Source organism: Myzus persicae, unplaced genomic scaffold (genome assembly GCF_001856785.1).
Source record: "Myzus persicae strain clone G006 unplaced genomic scaffold, MPER_G0061.0, whole genome shotgun sequence".
NCBI classification, from domain to species: domain Eukaryota; kingdom Metazoa; phylum Arthropoda; class Insecta; order Hemiptera; family Aphididae; genus Myzus; species Myzus persicae.
This window is the reverse complement of record NW_019104044.1, coordinates 397,627-419,430: the sequence shown is the minus strand read 5'-3', so window position 1 is coordinate 419,430 and position 21,804 is coordinate 397,627. Positions and strand designations below refer to the sequence as shown.

Below are 21,804 nucleotides of genomic sequence, written 5' to 3'. Positions count from 1 at the left end.
CATTGAAAAATTGTCTATACTCAATGACATTTTAAAAATATTTTAAATAATCTTATGCTTTATTCACACCACTTTAAGGAAAGTTGAGGAATATAACCTGACTTATATAAAATGTTTTATTGCAAATTTGGATTGTGATCCACTCGTCCCCAAAACCGTTTTCTTACACACACTCAGTTAATACATGATTTAAAATGGGTTCAAGTAGAACACATCCGCACTGGTACTAAATAATATTACTATACAGTGATTAGCTAAAACCTCTCTCAAAACCTACTATACCAGCTACAGATTTCTTCGAATTTGTAAATTTGTTTTTTTATGCGAAAAACATCATACAATATTATCATAAAATAAGGTTGCTCTTAAAATACCTACGGTTATGTTTAAAATATTAGCGCGATGTAACGTCCATGGTATCACAGATTTTCTTCGGCAACCATGTGACTTTTCTCTGGAAAACCCGTAACTTTTTTATAACGACGGCGACTGGAAAAATATTGGACCCACGACTTGTCCTTCTGCGTACAGCACATCTGCACATCACTATTGTGCACATCATGCCTAATATTATAATAACATATAATACTATACATCACGGTTCACTTCCGCAAAACGTACGAGAACATTATAGGTTTATACACGGTGTATATACCTATATTATAATAATATCACCGTCATGACACCTGGGTCGTACCCATATTATAACATTATCGTATTATAGTCCACCGTAGAATTTCGTGTCGCAAAACCATAACGCACGTTTTCCACCACCTCACTCAGGGTATTACAATATTACATATATATAAATGTTCATGTTACGTTTTCGCTGCAGCGCATTTATTACCGCGACCACTCGAATATAACATTATATCGTCTGCATGCGTAGTTATCCATTAATATTTCATATTATAATGTGATGTGCCCGGGCATGATTCTCTCAAATTTTCCACTCGTTCTCACGATTTTGACATCGTAGTTGTAACTTGTATATATTATACTTCACCTACATGCACAGCCGCACAGGGTACCTAGACGTTTGATTTTTCTACATTTTTGAGATATAAGCAAATGCGGTATAGATACACGATGTATATCCTACAAAACCGCTTTTCCTCTAGGTACTCGTGTATTAGACCAGCGCATCCTTTTTCCCACGAACGATACAAGTTACAATAATGATATATATAATATTATTCAGTGGGTACTGGGTACCTATTTATAGGTGAACACCGCTACAGGAGCTTCAGTATATTGTAAGTATATACTATATATATATATATATATTATATGTATCGCCAATAATAAACATCAAGGTTAGACGGTCTTTGGCATTGACGAGCTTAATTTAATTTATTCACTTAAAGAAAAAACTTGAGCTTGTTCATTAACTTTGGCATAAAAAAACCCACAATTCTCCAGCCATCACAAATTATAAATTGACTTTTGATTTTTATCGTCTAAGTAACATTTGTATACGTTTAGATGGTTTTCCGAGAATGCAAATGCCCACATCTGACCGTCACGGTGGTATTAGACATTTAAAAAAATATATATTTTCATACTGACTCAACGAAAGCGAGTTCGAAAAATACCATTAAATTTTCTAGCATTGCAGGTATGTACACAACCTAGAACAGGGATGGCGAACCTTTTTGTACCAGCGTGTCAAATAAAAATATTGGTTAGATTTTGTTTTCCCAGCGTGTCAACTACTTTGGTAACCCTTCAATTTTTTTTTCAAAACTTTAATATTATCAAACTTTTACACATTTGTGTGTGTCACTAAGATAGTGTGCCAGACTCTGTGACACGCGTGTCATAGGTTCGCCATCTCTGACCTAGAAGGTATAAAAATCATCTGATGTTGAATTTTCTTCGTATATTTATACAGGATATATGCCGTACTGTACCAGACACAGTGGTGGTTTATTCACTATATAACCACGTCTCACCCCCGTAGATGTATATTATTATAATAATATTATGATGCATTTATGAGGTACCTATACCTACTATAATATAATAACCGTTACGTCCTTCACTCATTCCTGCAGTTGACGTTTTCATTGAACACGCGTTATACTTTATGACGTTGCACTCCGTACACACAAACACATACAAACTGATAAAAGATTTCCGTACGTGGATTCTGGTGGAAGTGATACGCACCGTAAGACTATACGCCTATATATATATATGTATGGTTACGAGACATAATACAGCGGTTATATTATTTATGTACATAATATAATAATATATACCCATATATGCTGGTGTGCGTTATAGTTTTCCACGCGGTCGGTTATCATTCGCTGCAGCGTTCCAATTTATCGTATCGGTTCATATAATACTATAAGCTTTTATAAACGTGTCGTCTCTGATTCTGGAGCAGGTATAACTATACATATATAAACTTACCTATAATAATATTATATACCTATATATATGTTATAACTTATAAACTTATACGAACGGCTTTCAGATCATTAAATTTCACAATATTTTATATACTCCAAACAAGTCGCTATACGCATATCGTATGTGTATCTACGTTATACTATAATATTTAATACATGCGCTTATAATATAGTATATCAACGTGTTCTCATTCGGCTGATATACGGTCATGAGTCATGCGGCTCGTGAATATTGATATCAATACAGCATATCGGCCGGTTATCTAAAAATAATTTCATACACATTTTTATCATTTGAACCATATTACACAACATTACACTATTGAAAAGAAAATGGGTAAATACTAAGTACTAAACTGATTTAATTAGGTTTTATATTACGTAATATGATAATTTATAATATGTCTATCTATTCTCGTTAAAGAAATGATTTATTTTATTATTATTATTGCCACGTGAAATAATTACAAATTATACATTATATATCTTATTTAATTTTGATCGTAAAATATGTTTTTAATTAAATATAAGTAGGTAGTTACTTTCTATTTCTCTAAACACAATTTTGCATTAAATCTATATCGAGAACTAGCCGCTTTGATATAAACCGAGATTTATTAAAGGCATTATATTTTAATTATGTTATTGCAAATCTTTAATGGCTGTACGTATACACTATACTAATTGAAAATTGCTGTTTTTATTTTCAAGAATTTCTAAGTGCCAAGACATGTTTTCAAAAATGATATAATTCTTTTTCGTAACAATTTTACCCAAGTTCCCAGAACTTTATTAACATATTTTTATTTGGAATTTGTGATTTAGTGATGTGTATTATATATACACATTAAAACATTAAAACATTTTCTATTTATCTGGGTAAATATACATTTAACCTGTCTTACTGTTTGCACATTAAGAAATAATTATGTTTACATAATAATTAGCAACATATCAGACTTACTATAATATAACAATAATATCATTTATTCATATATGTGAAAATCAAACTGAGTATTGCACTATTTACAATGTATGTATATTGTATATGTATAAATTTAATATCAAAATGTGTGGTATTTATATTTAAATGCACATGGTTTAATTTGATCGATTAGTTGAGATTAAAGGAATTGAGCCAATCCTATTTTCACAAACGACAAGACGTCAATATAAATCCCCTTGACGACTTGACATTAATAATACGAACACATGCAGGTTTTAGGAGAGACTCTAATAATTCCATATAGGTATATGTAATATGTTTTTCCTGGCCTTCTATAGTAGTATTAAATCGTTACTTTTATATTTATGTAAAGAAAAACTTGATAAGAATAATTAAACTGTTTAAAACGATAACCCGTAGTAGAGTATTATAATAGACACCTCGACATTTCTACATGAACCTCTTATGCACGATGCGTGTACGCGCTGATTAAATAATTTGTCTAAAAATATAAGAATCATAAAAAACTATATTATTTATGCATAATAATATAATACATCATATTTATCGAAACGTCATCTTCAGCGACGGCATTGAGTGTCTCGTAAAAACATAGATCATGTTAACACGATGTTCGGTCGGTATTCACGTGGGTTCTTTATTTGACATTTCGGAAATGACTGTACGTTTTCCTCTGACTTGTATTGTATGTATATATATATGTAACCGTGCGCCCTCGGAAGTCTATATACGTTTCGGCGCGACAACAATGGTTACAGTTATTATAGTTATAACTTATGACTACCGATAACCGCGATGATGGTAATTTCGACTCGCTTCCGTATGAATGGCGGCGCATAGGTAGTTATTAGTGCCTGTAATTTGTCACCAGCATTGTACGTGTAATAATAAATAATATATTATATTATATAAATGTTTAGGTAGAAACGACGACCGCTCCTCCGCGGCGACTCGTTAACTTTATTACCTACCATTAAAGTCTACAGGTTTTATTTTTCTCGTTCACTCACCCTCTCTCGCTCCATAGCTCTGTCGCCAGTCTATTATTGTATAAACGTTATTATTATTATTATTCTGTTGCACGCGTTACGGTTTTTATTTTTCACGTCATAAAACGCGCTGGACGCATATATATGTATTTTTTTCTCTCCGCAAACCGCAAATCAATACCGATAAACTCATATCGAATCGTATAATAAGTATACTGAGCGCGACGCGTCTTGACACGTGTTTTAAACGCCACTCGGGTTTCGCGCGCGCGGGGACACGATCGTTTTTTTTTCTAAAAGTATTTACATGTTTCAATAAATTTTCCGGAATCGCTTGTATATGCGCTCTGCCAAACGCTCTGGACGGTCGTTATTATAATATAACGCGTTGTCATTTATTTTATAAAGCTGCACGTACCTACGCGCTATGTACCTATATACTCACTCCTAACACGAACCGCACAGTATAAATATTGTTGTCGAGTGCAAAAAAAATGGTTTAGCGTCTCCACTGCCGCCGCCGCGGTCGATCCTAATGGCCTCGTCCGCCCGTCCGTTCGTCCATCAGGGGTAATACTATTATATTTTTATGCCGCGGTCGCAGTTCGTTTATAGATATAATAATATGTACAGCACCGTGTACTCGGCATACAGCGGCTTTCAGACGACATGCGCGTGTAATACGCCTATATTATATTATATACTACTATAAAATGTAAACTTTGCGACGGGAAAATTGCATTCGTATGTATACCTCATATACATATATATATCATATACGACGAAACGTGTTTGGACGCGTTTGAAATCTCGTCCCGCGAATAAATCTATAATAATACCTCGTACATGCTGTATGTGTGTATACAATATATACATACATACAATTTAAAATATATTATATGGTACAACGGCAATTATAATATAATAGTCTATTCAATAATATATATTGTAATATAATATAGGTATACTGATTCACACGGCGATGCAACGGAGGTGTTTACAACATTCACGCGATGGTTAGGAAACGTGGAAGATACATGACGTTATTTTTTCGTCCAGTTTTCTACCTAATTTATGTTACGTCGATGTAATTTCAGAGTTCTCCATTCAGTAATAATTGGAATTCAAAATTTCTTAGAAAAATGTTAACTATACAATACATTCCTACCTATAGTAAATAATGATCTGACCAAAAAAATCAATATTGATCGGTACCTATATTTAATATATACTTTTTATAATACGTTCTAGGACATTATTATTGTATTTTAAGTATACTGTTATCATAATATATTCATATAGGTATCTATATACTTGATAAATGCGTCCGCAGCAATAGCATTGGTAAAATGGTTCTTGATTTCTCTTTGTCGAATATACATGCGATTACAATAAAATAATATTAGGTCTGTAAGTTGTCTGTGTAATATTCATTCCGGTTTTAATAAAATACTAGTATTGAACAATACATTCTAATGTTGAAACGGAACTGATGAAATGTTTTACGGCCGTTTGGACGTAAGTAAATTCAATTTTTAGAGAAATAATTAGGTATGATATTTGTGCGATTATTCACGCCCTATATACAAGACTGACAGTTCTAGACACATAATTATAGACTATAGTTACCATAATATTATATCATACAAAATCGAATAAAATTCAAATTTAATCCGCCCCCGAGTCTTATCGGATGAATCGTTAAAGACAGCGTGTTATAATAAACGTTTTATGACAAATTATAATGTATATACATTATATATATATATATATATATATTACATACGCATGCACCTACGTTTATTAAAAGATTACAATAACACTCGTCGAGTCCTAAATATACAGGGTGATTCACCAAGCATGATCACACCTTTTTCTCTTCAATAATACAGTTATTCGAAATCTGATTTTCGGAATTTTTATATACCTACTTAAATTCAGTATTTTTAATTTTTAGGATTTATTTGTTCTATTTTTTTGGAGTTATAAAATTGAAGATTCTTTTTTTCAAATGAGAATCCACATTTTCAATTTAAAAATTATTTAGCAGATCATATTTTTTTTTTTGACATATCAAAATCAAAATTCGAACGAATAGTGTTTGAGTTATTTAACTTATTGAATACCTTTTAATAGTAAAGTGGGTCCGAGATGATGTATGGAACATATTCTTAGGTTGGAAGATTAAAGATATGGGGGCTATGGTAATTGGAATATATTAGTAATTAATATTAATCAATCACCATTTACAATTTGTAAGAATAGACCAACCATCTATAATTTGTAAAAATGGACCAAGAATAATAAAACACTATATATGCCTAAATACAATATTACATTTATTTTATATTTTTGTAAAACCATTTTTAAGGACTTTCATCCTTAGTATAAACATTTTAATGACTAAAAACATAACTAAAAACTTCTAGTTTAATTTTTTTATTAGATACATCAACATTAAAAAACCTACTAAATAATTTACACTAAAAAAGATAGGTTCTCTTTTTTTTTAAAAACACAAGTTTGTTTCGCCCCAGGACTTAAGTAGTACAAAATATCTCGAGAATTTTAAAACATGTTGAAGTAGTATATTCAAAAATTCCGAAAACATTAATTAATAATTTCGAATAAATTCATTATTAAATGAAACAATGGGGGTGAGCATGCTTGGGGAATCCCCTTGTATACATTATCTATTATAATTTATAGTTCAAGTAATCAGTTTTCCGCGTTTAAAAATTATATAAGATTTTTTCCCCCCCTCGACAAACGCCGTGCCAACAATAATACGCACAACGGATAACATATGTATACCTAGTGTAAAATATTTGATCTTATAAAAAAAATATTAATAGGTAACAAAGAAAAAACGCTTGTTTACAGGAGGCACCACTTCAATAGCATAGAAATAATAATGACAGAACAACAATAATAATAATAATAATAATAAAATAATAACAACAAATAAATAACGTCGACATATTATTCTACTTACGTAAGTACTTGATTTGTGCTGACGATGACTGGCTGTTGGCTGTTTTCCATGTTGTCTTTGACCTGTAACACGCAGTGTATCCAAAGCCAGTCCCCTGTGGCCCTCTTCTGTACCCTGGCCAGCAGTATGCAAGAACGATCCTGTTCTGATTGTGTAACTGTATATATATATACAACCGACAATAATTATTGTTATTACTCGTATTTCAAAATATATAATGTTATATATATATACACACAAGTTATACATACTACAGTCTTTTTCTTTTCTCTTAAACAACCGTAATATATACATTATATGTGTATATATGGATAAATGTGTATACACGGCGCGGACATATATCACGGGTGGGCGAAAACAATTTTTTTTATTCACATATTATAATACATATCACTTTTGGATTCGGGGCGGCCGCCTCTGGCTGTGTGTATTTGTGTACAGTATATATAATGTATGTGTGTATAAATTATAATATGTACATAAGTGATATTAAAACGACGTGTAGGCACATAATGTTTATAATATACTCACTCAGCCTGTGTTTGCTCTGAGCCTCGCGCATGCACTCCCAGTGCAACAATTGGTACCAGGAGACGCCCTGCAGCTCCGAACGAGAAAACCCCAAATGAAATTCTCCTCTGGAAAGAAAATAATATCGGTAGGTAATCAATAATATGAAAACATAATATTTTTTCCGGCGTCGCGCCGTGCTGAAAAACCGATGCATTCGGAACTCGGTTTTATCGATTTTTTCGCTCAAGGGAAAATATTAAATAATACATACAATATAGTCCATTATTATTATTAGATACACAATAATATTATGCTGCACAAATCATTATTAAATTGTAAGTACGTACAACGTAGTACGGCACATACGCCGCGACGAATAACCGTCCGACTGTATTATAGTAATATTATTATAAATATTGTCGGCTGCAATGATTTCGAGCGTAATCTAATGTTTAGGAATTCAGCTTTAATACCGCACAAGGCACAACAATATATAATATACATATATGTAATACTACAGTAATGTGTACTCGCCATCGGGAATATGGTTTTCGATTACGATTTGGATTGAATTTCGAAGACGCGTCCTTATTCCTCCTACTCCTCCCCCGCGCTTGAGGTGGCCGTAGCCGGTATAGCGATGTACCTACACAGGCACTTAGACATTTATATATATATATAATATTATATATAGATAGGTACACTTATAATACTGCTGCTTCAATATCGTTACAAGAACAAGAATTTGTAGGCGTCGCGAGCGCGCGCGAGCTTGTGTGATCGATAGCGAGATTTGTTTTTAGATCATATTATATTATTATTATGTATAATATTCTCACCGCCGCCGTTACAAATCATAACCCGATCCGCGCCGAGAAAGTCGTGTGTATCTGATTCTAGTGTAATTTCTTTTCGTCGGCTCTCGCGAGGCGTGGGCGGAGGGGGTGTTCGGCTCCGGACGTTTCGCAACAATCGAAAACGCAGTTCGGTAATATTAGGTATACATCCACGTGGTCAGAAAAAAATAACATGGCCTGCAGTGTGAGTATAATATAGTAACATATTATAACCCCTTCCCGTGGTCCACAGCAGTACATCCGTAATAATAACAATAATATGTAACGCTTGCGGTACGTGTCGACTGCGACGGGCGAACGAGGCACAACACACAGGCTATATCTCGTTCTGGTCCCCGTAATTCATTCATTATTGGCTGGGCCCGTTCGAATGAGATTAATTCTCGAGCGATATTATTATGCCATACATTAATATTAAAACAACTGTAACGGCAGCGCAACGACTACGTTGTATATTATGTACATGTTATAGGTACCTCCGACGCACAACACCCCGCGACTAATTGGCAACGGTCACTGGCTCGCGGCACGGTTCGACGCGTTGTCGTAACGTAACACAATATCGCATATTATACGAGTAGGTATACGAGTAGACAATAATAATTCAAAATATAATAATTTTTATTTACTCGAGCACGCGCCACTTTCAGGTACCTACATGTAGTATTATATTTTGTACACGAGCATGGGGGTAGGGGTCTTAACCCTCCCTCATAGGAAAATAACGTCGACGACCACGGACCTTGATTTATAAACGAAGACACGATCATGCGAATTCATGCATATTCCGAGCCCAAGTAATCGAGCACGACAGTTTTAGTGTTTCAAGTTCGAATTATGAATCCACTCGATAGATGTATCGTATAATATAGTTAGTGGAACTTTGGTGGATCAATATTCAAAACACGATATTGTAATTTGATGATGGAAAAACAGTTGCAATTCACCGGGACGGACACACGTCATGCCGTGCTGAAACACTCTGTATACATGGACAAGACGTGCGTATGGCGACAACCGCGATCTGCAAGTGACAAACGACGAGACGATCTTAGCAATTCATTCGCTTTTCCGAGCCCACGGTAAATACAACAGTATCGAACGGCCTACAGAGGCTAACGCCGATGACGTGTGAATGGAACGAATCGCGTAGTATATACACTGCTGGTAGGTATAAAAACGGCGAGTTTGCGCGGCGTTTCTTTGAGACGCGGAAATCATCGATTCTGAGTTATCGGAAAGACGTGGACTTGTATACTTATATTATATCGATCGATTCGAGGCGTAGGCCTCTCGTTGAGCGGATACAACGACGACGACTGCGACAAACGACCCGCCGACCGTACTTGTTTAATTGCGACAGAATATATAATATTACCGTGTATACGCGCGTAATGTATCGCGACAAAGAGTGTACATACCTAGTATATTATAATACTTATTATTATTATTATTTCCGAGAGGACAGATCGTATTATCCGGTGTAGTTGGGTTTTGCGTGATTAATGGCGAGTACGAGTCTTATAACATATACATATATATGTATACGTATATACGTAATAATACTGTGTATATATTATAATAATAATGTAATATAATGGCGTGTACGCGCGACGAAAGCTTGTATTGCCGACTGCTATAGGCAAGTTTATTCATCGGCCGACCTCGCCCACGCGACGGGGACACCCGACAAATCGTTCGCCCGCTGCACCAATTCCGAGCCGCGCAACACAACAGGTATACAAAACTGTTATTAATCACCCGTTTCGCCGTTCCCAGTTTTAATATGACATACACCCGATGCGGAGGCAATAAATACGTACTAGTTTCTTTATTATTATTATTTTCTTCTATATAGAGGTATATAGGTATACTTCTATCACCCGACAACCGGTCGGCCGACTACGACGACGTCCAATGATATATATTTCGGTACTTCATTTGTTCCCGTGCGCGGACTGTTGTGTCCGTTGTATTTTCGATAATTGTTATTTAACGAGATAATTGGTGAAATGCACGAGCGCGAGAATAGTACCTACCTACCTGTACACTATAATAGCGATGGTGATGATTTGTTGCCCGAACCGTGAACGTTTTAATTGGCGCCCCCGAAACCGGAGTTATAGGTACGAAATATGGAAACGTAATTTTTTAATATATTATTATTATTATTATTATTATGTGCATGAATAATTCAGAGCATGTTATTCCAATACAGCTCAAGCTGGTACACCGCACCACCAGCAGCAACAGCAACGACGCTTTTATAAATAATAACATTTTATACCTGGGCTGGGAATATAAACTCTAAAACAACGACGACGCGACGCTGTTTATAAGGTAAATCGATTAAAAACGAAAATCGCGTAACTATACAGTTTGTCTCGTTTCGAATGCATAACATGTGCCTCGGCCACCGGTTGTCGTTGATCACGTGCCGCGAACGACGATAATAGTATTATGAGCGACGGCGGCGCGGCGAATCGAAACAATGCCCCCCTTAATGGTGTTTAAGTGTTAACATACATTTTGTCTACGTGTATGAACTTCATGTCCATCGAGTGGATGGCTGTGAACACCGTGGTGGAACCCTGGACCACGGCCTCCCTGGTCTCGGGCATCGCCACCGGGCTGCAAGTGGCTAGGAAAACTGGTTCATTTCTGCTGCACAACGGCAGATAGGAGAGGTAGTGACCCTGCACTAAAACCACCTGGCGAACAAACGATTATAATTACTCTACGGTACAGCATTGCACAACGTGTATGATATGGTTACCTATAATATATAATGGTTACGTCGCTACGCGACGAGGGGTCAAAGTGTTAATTTTTGTTTTCGGAATATTAGAAATTGCGTTTAAATCGGCGCGAGTCGAAACTGGTTCATTTTTTCGAGTAGGTTCAAACAGTGTTCAAACCAGTTTTCAACATTTTTTTTTCAACTCTATATACTTAAACCCGGTCGCGTGCCCGTTTTGACTCTCCGATTATCATGAACGCATAGGTATAGATACTTCTATCGAATTAACCCTCGACAATAATTTAAACGTTCGTGTTATCAAGACGTATGATGATAGAATAATGTATTATTTGACGACGAACAGACGGTGTATCAAAAGAAAATGTCTAGTGTACTTTGATATAGTTATTATTATCGATTAATGATTATATTATAAATATTTAAAATTTTACGAATCGAGCAATATAGTATTATTCTGATAAGACGAATATTATAACGTAAACACATACGAATAATAAATAATAAAAAAAATTGTGGGTACACGTCATATAATTATGTTATTACAATATTATAATAACATAAGATATTGTTTTTATTACCTTTTGATCGCCGAATCGCATTTGCCTCCTGGCGTTTCTGGAAACGTTCATCCGGCACAAGAACATGCGCTTGCATCCTTGGTCTTCGGCGGATGTTTGACTCCTGGACAGTTCAGTTTGAACGGCCTGATGGTCTTGTTTGTCGATCATGTCGTACACGCTGTCGCCGTGTATGAGGAGATCCTCCTGCGGGAACGAATGAACGATAATATTATTATAGACGATATCAATGAAAAATACTAATAATAATGTACAAACAAACCCAAGAATTCCGTTATATGATATTATTATTATAGGTACCTATCGTTGCAAATGGACACAGCGGGAGAGCAGGTGATTTCGAACACATCGAATGCCTACGAGCGCCGTATAATATACGCGTATATACGGGCGCGGAGAGTAGAATAATAATTTAATATTTGAAAAACAAAAAATGTATTTTCTTCTTCTCGTCCTACGTGCTATATGAAATCAACGCCCATAACGTTTTAATCGCCACACAAATCTTAATAGCCTATCCGACGGAACGAGGAGGAGGACTGCTGAGGTATAATATTAATACGACCGAGGAAACGTCCCCGGGGTCGTCGTCGTCATCATCGTCTTCTCCGTCCCCGTGAAGCCCTCGTGTGTCTGTAACGTCGACGTGAACTAAATTTAATATTATGTTATGGCTATCATTTTCAGACGTACAACCAACCATAGTATTACCTACACCGCACACAGGGTCATACCCAGGATGAGATTGAGAGAGGGTCTCTCTGATTTCCGTATAAACACCTCCAAAATATAGTAAATACGTGTTAGTAACCTACTTATAAATAACAATGAATTATATTAATAAAAAGTTTTATTGTTTAAAGCTTTACCGCGGTTAATTCTATCTTAGCTTAATGATATTGCGGCGGATCACATATGTGTGGCAACGTTACATATACTGTGAAATAGGCAGTTTAAATATAAGTATTTATAATAAGGAAGAAGGATCATAGACAAATTATAGTCATCCTCTCACTCAAATATACATACAATTTGCAGCATATATAAGGCACACAACATGTTAGTTCGATAGTTCCAGGACCAGTATAGTAAGCCACAAGCCAATGAACTCCGAAAGACCATTTAATATACTGTTATAGTGGGTCTATAGATATTTTGTATTTCAAAAGTATAATGTAGGTATTAATAAAAATGTATAAACTAGAACTTAGTATTTAACCTATCTGTCCTGACGCTCCCGCGTACGGTTAAAATATAATTCAAAGTGCTCTGAAAGCCCTCACTAAATTATCTAAATATAACAGGTTCCAAACCCCGTTAGGTTTTGGTACAGGAGGCGTCGTATCAATTAACATCCGCAATTAGGTCGAATATTAGGTTTTAGTGTTGGTTTTATTATTTCAAGTATGTTTCAACTTTAAAGTAATATTAAATGTGGAAGTTATCGTATATATAGGTACATAATATTATATAGTTTTGTCAATGTTAAGTAGGCGAAGTTGCATTGTACAATAAGTAATTCTTGGGCAAATAGGGATCAGTATCATAGGTTGGATGGGTGTATAGTTTTTGAAATATATTGATTGTGGCACTATTTTAAAGATTTTTGGAAGAATTATTTTTAAGAGAGGAGTAAAGAATTAGTTTTCTAAAGAAGACTTTTTTTTTTTTAAATGTTGATAGGAAAATGTTTAACAAGGTGGATATTTTTAATTATTACTCTGCACTTTGATTAAATACTTGTTTAGTGTTTAAATTATGAACATTATAGATAATATCCTTTAAAGTATTATAACGAGGGCCGTGTGAAAAATAAATAATGCAGTAGATACTAGGTATGAAACCATATAAAAATATTTAAAATTCCAAACTAAAAGTTTACAGCTACTAAGAATCAAAGTTTAAAAACAGTTTACAATGAATTCACACAAATAATGTATGATCACTGGTATAATAATATTTGTTCAATAAACAATTATAGAGCGAGTAAAAAGTATTTGAAAATAATAACATAAATTACATTAAAATTGTACAAAAATGTACTTGAAATGGGTGATTACTCAAAATTAAAATATATAGTAGACACATGATTTGAAACTTTGCACTACGTATCTTAAAATTTAAGCTTAACACAGTTATGACTTATTGTGAACAAATAAAAAAAATCGCTCCAAATATTCCCCGTCCGCCTAATGATTATAATAATATTGTCATGGGCATAGTGGCATTTCAAAATGTGTGCTACGAGCTAACGGGACTTCAAATGTTGAGTCATGAATATTATATAATTATTAATTTTATGCCACGTCAATACATAGGTTTGTGTTTGTATACTAAATTATCGTTATGTTATGGGAAAAATGTTCAGATTACTTTAAGTTTTATTGAAATCTTAATTATTTTAAAGGGATTTCAATATTGAGTTCGAGACTATGAACAATTTGCGACATTAACATTCGGCTTACATAGTAAGAATCAACGGAATATAATTGGGTAGGTACCTATTGGCTGTTATATTACACAATGATGAATGAATAAATAGAACCTGAAGTCTCCAGACGTAGTTAAAATAAAACACACATGTTTAAGGGACGTTTTCTTTTAAATAATAAATAATGTTTGGTATAACCTAATACCAGTGGTACACTAGATTTGTGAAAATCAATAAGTGATATTTAAGTATACCTATAACCTATAAAAAAAACAAATGTTTCTCGTGTTTAATAGGGATTTGATAACATGAAATAACAGAATAACTGAAACTACAAAATACGTGTATAGATACCTAAAATTATTTTGGTCATCGTTCCCAACCATTTTCGATATATCAATAATTAATATACGAAATCACATTTCCTAGATCCAATGGATGTTGTGGGGGAGGGGGCGACCACACCACTGCAGGTTAGTCGTTGACCGATCGGCGCACGGACCTACCGCCGCACCTATATATATATATATATATACAATACCGCGTTTGGTATATAACGTTTGTCTGTAGGTACCTGTACATATATAAATGATAGGTAGGTACAGTAATTTCCAGCGAATGACAATGACGTATTGCGAAGTGATAAATCAACGTGGCCTATAACGACGACTTCGACTAGGCCGCGACGGCGACGACGACGATCGCGATGGATGAGGCGGAGAGATAAAGGAAAAAATATGATCGTACCGAATCCGAAAAGATAAACCGCGCGGTTATAGACACGCCGTTTCGTCCGATCAATTGAAAACGACGTTGGCGCGTGTTATATATTATATACATACGTGTAGTGTGTATAATGCATAATATAATATATATTATAGGTAGGTAGTAGGTACACGCGGGAGTGTAAAAAACCATTAACCAATCGGTCCTTATTTGCGTTATTGTATATTATACGGCTACCGAACAGACGAGTTACACGTGCGGCTCACATATTATTATTATTATTTTATAGCTATATGTACCTGGAGCCCGCGCTTCCTCGCAACACCTAAGTCATATATATTATACGATGTATTGCAGCAGCCTATCTATAATACATTAATACTATATACCTATTATACCTATATATATTTATGTACCTATATAGTATATATACAACGTTAGTTGCCGGTTGCATTTTATTTTTTACTGGTTTTATTTATTTATATTTTTCGCGTCCGTCGCGACTCTTCGCATTCTAACAAACCTGTATAATATAATTCCGCTTGCGAACTTTTGTACACCGCGCAGTGAAAGTCTATACGCGCGTGCGTGTGAGTGTGAGCGTACAGGTATGGCGGGTTAACGTGTCGTATATAATATGATAGTATATATTATTATAATGGCGTTTCGCGTTATATATTGTGTATTATATTATTATGTTGTGTACACGGGTAAAAACACACAACTTTACCGATATCGGGTAAAAAATTAGAAAAAACAACGTTTTGCGCGCAGCGGGCGGCGATCCGGTCATAAAAAACACTTATCTCGCGGCAATTGAAGAGGAAAAAAAATGATAATATATACGACGTGTTCGTCTGTACGGAAAATTACGATGTCACCGCGGCTGCGAGCAACGGTTTTTTTATTCTCTCCATAAATAACATTTCCGTCGATTTAAGTGTGCGCGGCTGTATAATATAATATATTAATTTAATAACAAATGTGCTGCAGCGCTCAGTGTGAGTGTACCCTGGAGCGGGGGGGGGGGCAATTAATTTAATATATCATCGCGTAATGTTTTGATTCCGCATAATTAATTATAAAATTATATTACAATCATCACACACATAACAAAACACCTCGAAGCTATTTTGTCTTCAATTCGCGGTGAAGGTGGGGCCTGAAAGCCTGATGATAATTTAGTGAGTATTCTGAATAATAATTGATAGTGGTTAATGGTTATTGTATACGTCGCGAAAGTGACAAATATCGTGTAAAAATATGTAATACATAATGTATTACACCTATTCGTGTCATTTTATTATATTATAATATGTGGGTACCGCGGGTTAACGTCATGCCCGTAAGAATATCACCGGGAAAGGATTGTATAATATTATACTCAAATAACACGATTTGTCGCACAATTTACATCGTTCCTTAATAATATTACTAGGTTTATAATATAATATTCAACTAGGTATATGCATAATAATATCATATTGTTTGTACTATAAATTAAACGGCTGGTTGTTTCTTGGTCTACCCGCGGGCTCTCTTCGCGGGTATACGTCGTCGTATCGCGCGTATATATACACTATTTATATATTATATTGGTAATACTGGTAATAGGTACCTATACATAAATATACCATTGTGCAGTGGGTAATTTAAGTAGAGATTATATTAATATTGTTGTACCTATATGCGTTTCACGAGTATACCTACACTTTATAGTTTGTTATATTAAAATATCGCAATGCACTTACACTCCATACATTATTATATGTCTGTAAGACGATCGCCTTAACGCTTTTTTCCAAATGATCGCCGGCGAACTGCAATGCGTCCGACGAAATGTATACACGGACACGCGCGGTGATATTATCATAATCGCATATTATATCATAACACACTATATATTATAATATTAATAAATAATTCGAAGAAGTCGAACGGCAGTCGCGGTACTGCGTGAAACACTATTCGGTTAACTGCGACGTGGGACAGAAAATAATAATAATAATAATACGAACCGTATATATGTATATCAATATAATATTATGAGAGACTCGGCAGCGAAAATTATTTCCATTTGTCATTCGATTTTTCTGGACCGTAACCCGAAACCGACACGTGCGGTGACATATTTCTATTTTTCTCCTTTCGATTCACGCATGTAGTGCATGCAAATAATACATAATATATTATTGTCGTGTAACACAGACTGTAATACGTTATTATTATTATCATCTTCCTCCATGAAACGTGACGGTCCGGGACATATTGTTATAAGTGCAAGTTACCATGGTATATTAAATACCAAGTAGGTGCCTACCTACTATTATACTACCTAGGTATGTATATCAAAAACGTCGTATATACGCGACCGCCATCACCAGTGTCGCTCGAAATATGTGCGAATATTACGCACAACGTCTGAACCGCGCAAGCAGTATAATCTTATTATATTATATTATATTATTGTTCTATGATAATATGTAAGTACAGAAGCAGAAAGGTAGGTCGTGTATACGTCTTAAGTATGCCGTGTGTATAATGTTACGACTTACGATACTCTCGTTCGCGTCATTAGCAGTCCTGCGGTATGCTAATATTTTCGAGTTTGTTTGATATAGTGTGCGTGCCGCAAAACGAACCTCGGCGTAATATTATAATAAAAACCAAAAAAAAAAAATAAAAATACGTGCGGACGCGAGGAGAAAAAATTTATCAATTTATATGGAAATGCTCAAGACCGACCGAATAAGGGCAAATGAGTTGCGTGGGTCGGTACAAACGGTTTTTTATTTCGTCTGTCGTATAACATGCGAGGGAACGACTGCGATGATGATGATGAATCACTTGGCGAGTGGTGACTTGTAAGTACTTAACTCTATTTATAATTATAATGCGAATGTGACGTGCCTGCAGCAATGGGCCGACGACGACGACGCGTGTCAGCAAATTTTGTTTTTGAATGAAAATAATTTTTATCGTTACGCAATCGAATTCGGGAATGCTGCCGAGGGAAACCGAGTGAAGTAAAATACATAAAACGGTATTATACGAGTACCTAATTGGACGGTGCCGTTCCCTACCTACGTGAAAAGATATGACCGCTGAGATAAAACAATTATAGGTGTACCTTATTCATTTCGGGTTTTTTCCTTCACTTTAGTGTACACAAAAAAAATGTCGTACATTACTCTAAATTGTAATGTAAAGACGCGTCCTGCAGGAAGTTATATTATACACCGACTCAAGTCGTTATAAATTCGTTACAGTTGTTTTGACACGTTTCCTTCGTGAGAACCATATTCCGTTGACAAACGTACTATATGGTATTAGTCGCGATGTGTCATAAAATATCATAAGGTAATATATTTAATATTAATCGATCCTGAAGTGATCGCGATTTCAATAAATATAAAATATGGGATTAAACGTGACCTACATTTATTTTTCGTTTTAAAGAGAACACCACATCCGAATGTGTCGAATGGTCTCCGTCTTACAAATGTACAAGTCTAGGCATTTTATTTAAAAACTATTTTGAGCGGGACAACTTTTTTCTAGCACTATACTTACTATAAAATAATCAACACTTAACAAAATATAAAGAAGAACTTTAATTATGTTGAAGAGTTTTCATTATTTAGTTAACAAAACTAAAATTAAAATGATAGTTTTTTATATTTTTTTTCATTTAATTATTAAAATATACTTGCCACTGGATAGTTCTATAAAAAAAAAAAAAAATAAGATTGCGACACGTCTTCTCATTTAAAAATGTTGGTGATTCTGATACAAACATCGAAGGGGTAAAGTCATCCCACGCAAAACAGTTTTTGCTATGTTGTACAATCATTGTAAGACGGGGACAACACGTAAGTTATTGTGGTAAACTTTCAGCCCGCACAAGTGGTCACTGCACAGCGGTTACAACCATGCAATATTATATGATACAAACATTGAACAGTCGTCGGCCAAACATATTGCAAATAAAAGCCGAAAAATATACAAACATAGGTAACTATTATAGTAAAAGATCTAACACCCCTCTAGATTTATATATTACAAAGGCATATACGCTCATCTTGACTGATGCTCGCCGGTTTTCGGCGTTTATCTGCGAATTAAATACACGTGTATTTTATTTTTTTATGGTAAGTACCTATATACTTTATAGTCTCAAAAATATCATGGTCTCGTTTGTGTTTATGTGTGTTTAAAAACTAGTTTACCCGTGCACGGTTGCGCGTTCAAAACGTAATTTGTATTTGAAGTTGAACCAGATCCTCAGGTGTCCTCTTCGCTGGTATAAACTCTTACGATAATGGTCGTGTTATGCGCCGCAGTATGGGCGCGTATATATACGATGACGCGTTTTAATTTACACGCGTTCAGTATCGGTTCCAAAAGCGCAGGTTCACGATGCCCTTAATATATACAAGGTTTGCGCGCGTTAAATTGGCTCGGTAGTTTATAATAATACACATAAACCGCATATACGTATATAATATATACCTATATTACATATATGAGCGGGAGAGGGGTTGCCTACACGTAATCATGGTTAGAACGTGCCCGGCGCGACTGTTGGAAAAATGGCGTTTATCTCGATGGGAAATCTCTAGTTTCTCATGATCTGGTTACTTTTTTTTTATTCATTTTTTTGTGTTGTTTTTATTTTTATTTTTACCCGTGTACCTCAATCTTACGCATTACGGGTATCTCTACCTTTTTTTTCGCGGCCAACTTGTATTATTTGTACCTTGTCGTTGTCTCGTCGATCTCTATCTGATGAGGAGCCTTTTCGATTTGCCTCCCCCCTATACCGCAGCTCGACTGTCCCGAGGCTAGACGGCTTAATTAACCTCATTAGCGGATTTATGTATGGATATATTGAACAATATAGGGAAATGGCCGTGGTGAAGATCGGTCGAACAACGCTTTCCGATAAATTCTGCAGTAGAAGTGAAAAAAAGAAGCGGTAGAAGAGAGGAGATGGAGGATAAAAATAAGAGGAAAAAAATAATAATAACAACAAGATGAAAAAATAAACCAGTAGGAGGCAAACAATGCACATAGTGCGCATATAGGTAGGTACCTACAACGTACACGCTGTTCGTATGGGTTCATTTGCCAAAGAAAGCCACGACGCGAATTCATCTTCGCATTAGTGATATATGCTGCACTGAATGCAGATTTTTTTTGCATACGGGAAAAAAATGTACTCGATTGTTTTCTATTGTTTGAATATTTATCAAAGTTTATACTTGAACTCGCGGGTTACATATTATATGCGTCTAGTCTGCGGTATTATATAGTATTGTCTCTGCGTTATATATTGTACACATAGTGTTATTTAATACGTACGAGAACGTTATCAGAACAAGTCAATGAAAAACGGTCTCTACAATATCCTATAACCAAGTTAACAATGTAATAATAAATTGTGTAAGTGTACCTATACCTATCTTTTGAATAACTATTTTCGATATTCCACGCGTGCAGCACAAGTCGCGCATAATAAAATCATATCATATCATAATATATGCAGGAAAATTAGAATTTTCTGATATTTTCCGAATGACCGAATCGTGTGTCTGCCGTACAACATATATTATTTACTGTCGATCCTCGATGTATCGATACATTAAATTTATTGGAGAACGAATAGAAGACGCTATCATTGTTATTTATAGAACGAAGAGATTACACGCTTTATACTATAATATAATAATAAATAATAAATTAATAACTTTCACGTACCTACCTAGTTATTTAAACATTTTAAACTGTTTTAGAAGTCGAGTAGAAGACACGCTGACAGACGCTCATAGATAGCTATGTATTATGTATCATGTATGAATATAAGTGAGCTCATCCATCATTAAATTTGAAAACTTTAAAGAGTTATTGTATTTTGTTTATTTTTATTGGAGGGGAAAATGTATTTAATAACTATGTTTACGCGTGAGTGCGTCTAATTCAAAACATCTATGAGAGTATGAGACCTGTTTCCGCTCGCCAATATACATAAATCTAATTAGGATAATAATAATTTATCATAATATTATGTTACTATACGGTCACAGCTATTGTATTAAATATAAATATACATATAGCTAATGTATATTTGTGTTTGTGAGTACAATAAATACACACAGTATTATTATTATTATTATTATACTGCTGCAGCAGTGAGTACATCCGAATAAAACCGGACTTAAAAGACGCATCCTTTAGGAGTACTGCACTCGACCAACTCCTCCTCCGCCGCGTATAACGATCGTATGCCGCCGATGCCAGTAATAATAATAGTCATAAAAATAGCAATAATAATAAAAATAATGGCAACGTAATAATAATAATAATATTATAATAACTAAACCAGTTTCGATGTTAATTTTTACGATAAACGATCAATTAAAAGGAAACGAAATAATAATTTTCGACCACCGCACACAAACAAGGAAACCGATGGAGCGGGTTTTTCGAGAAGAACGGCGGCGGCAAGATCATCATCATCGACAACGCCGCCTGTCCGTGCAAAACAATATATAGGTACACACTACA

General features: G+C 34.9%; 1 protein-coding gene across 1 annotated transcript in view; it reads right to left on the bottom strand.

The window, feature by feature from the left end:
- The window catches only part of LOC111037960 (neuronal PAS domain-containing protein 4A-like), a 136,921-nt gene that overhangs the window by 13,040 nt on the left and 102,077 nt on the right, over window positions 1–21,804 (bottom strand). The window contains exons 5-8 of the mRNA XM_022320838.1: window positions 12,081–12,266; window positions 11,268–11,452; window positions 7,903–8,009; window positions 7,372–7,528 (exon numbers count right to left, since the gene is read on the bottom strand). Of these exons, the coding sequence (XP_022176530.1) occupies window positions 7,372–7,528; window positions 7,903–8,009; window positions 11,268–11,452; window positions 12,081–12,266 (635 nt within the window). The remainder of the gene's footprint in view (window positions 1–7,371; window positions 7,529–7,902; window positions 8,010–11,267; window positions 11,453–12,080; window positions 12,267–21,804) is intronic.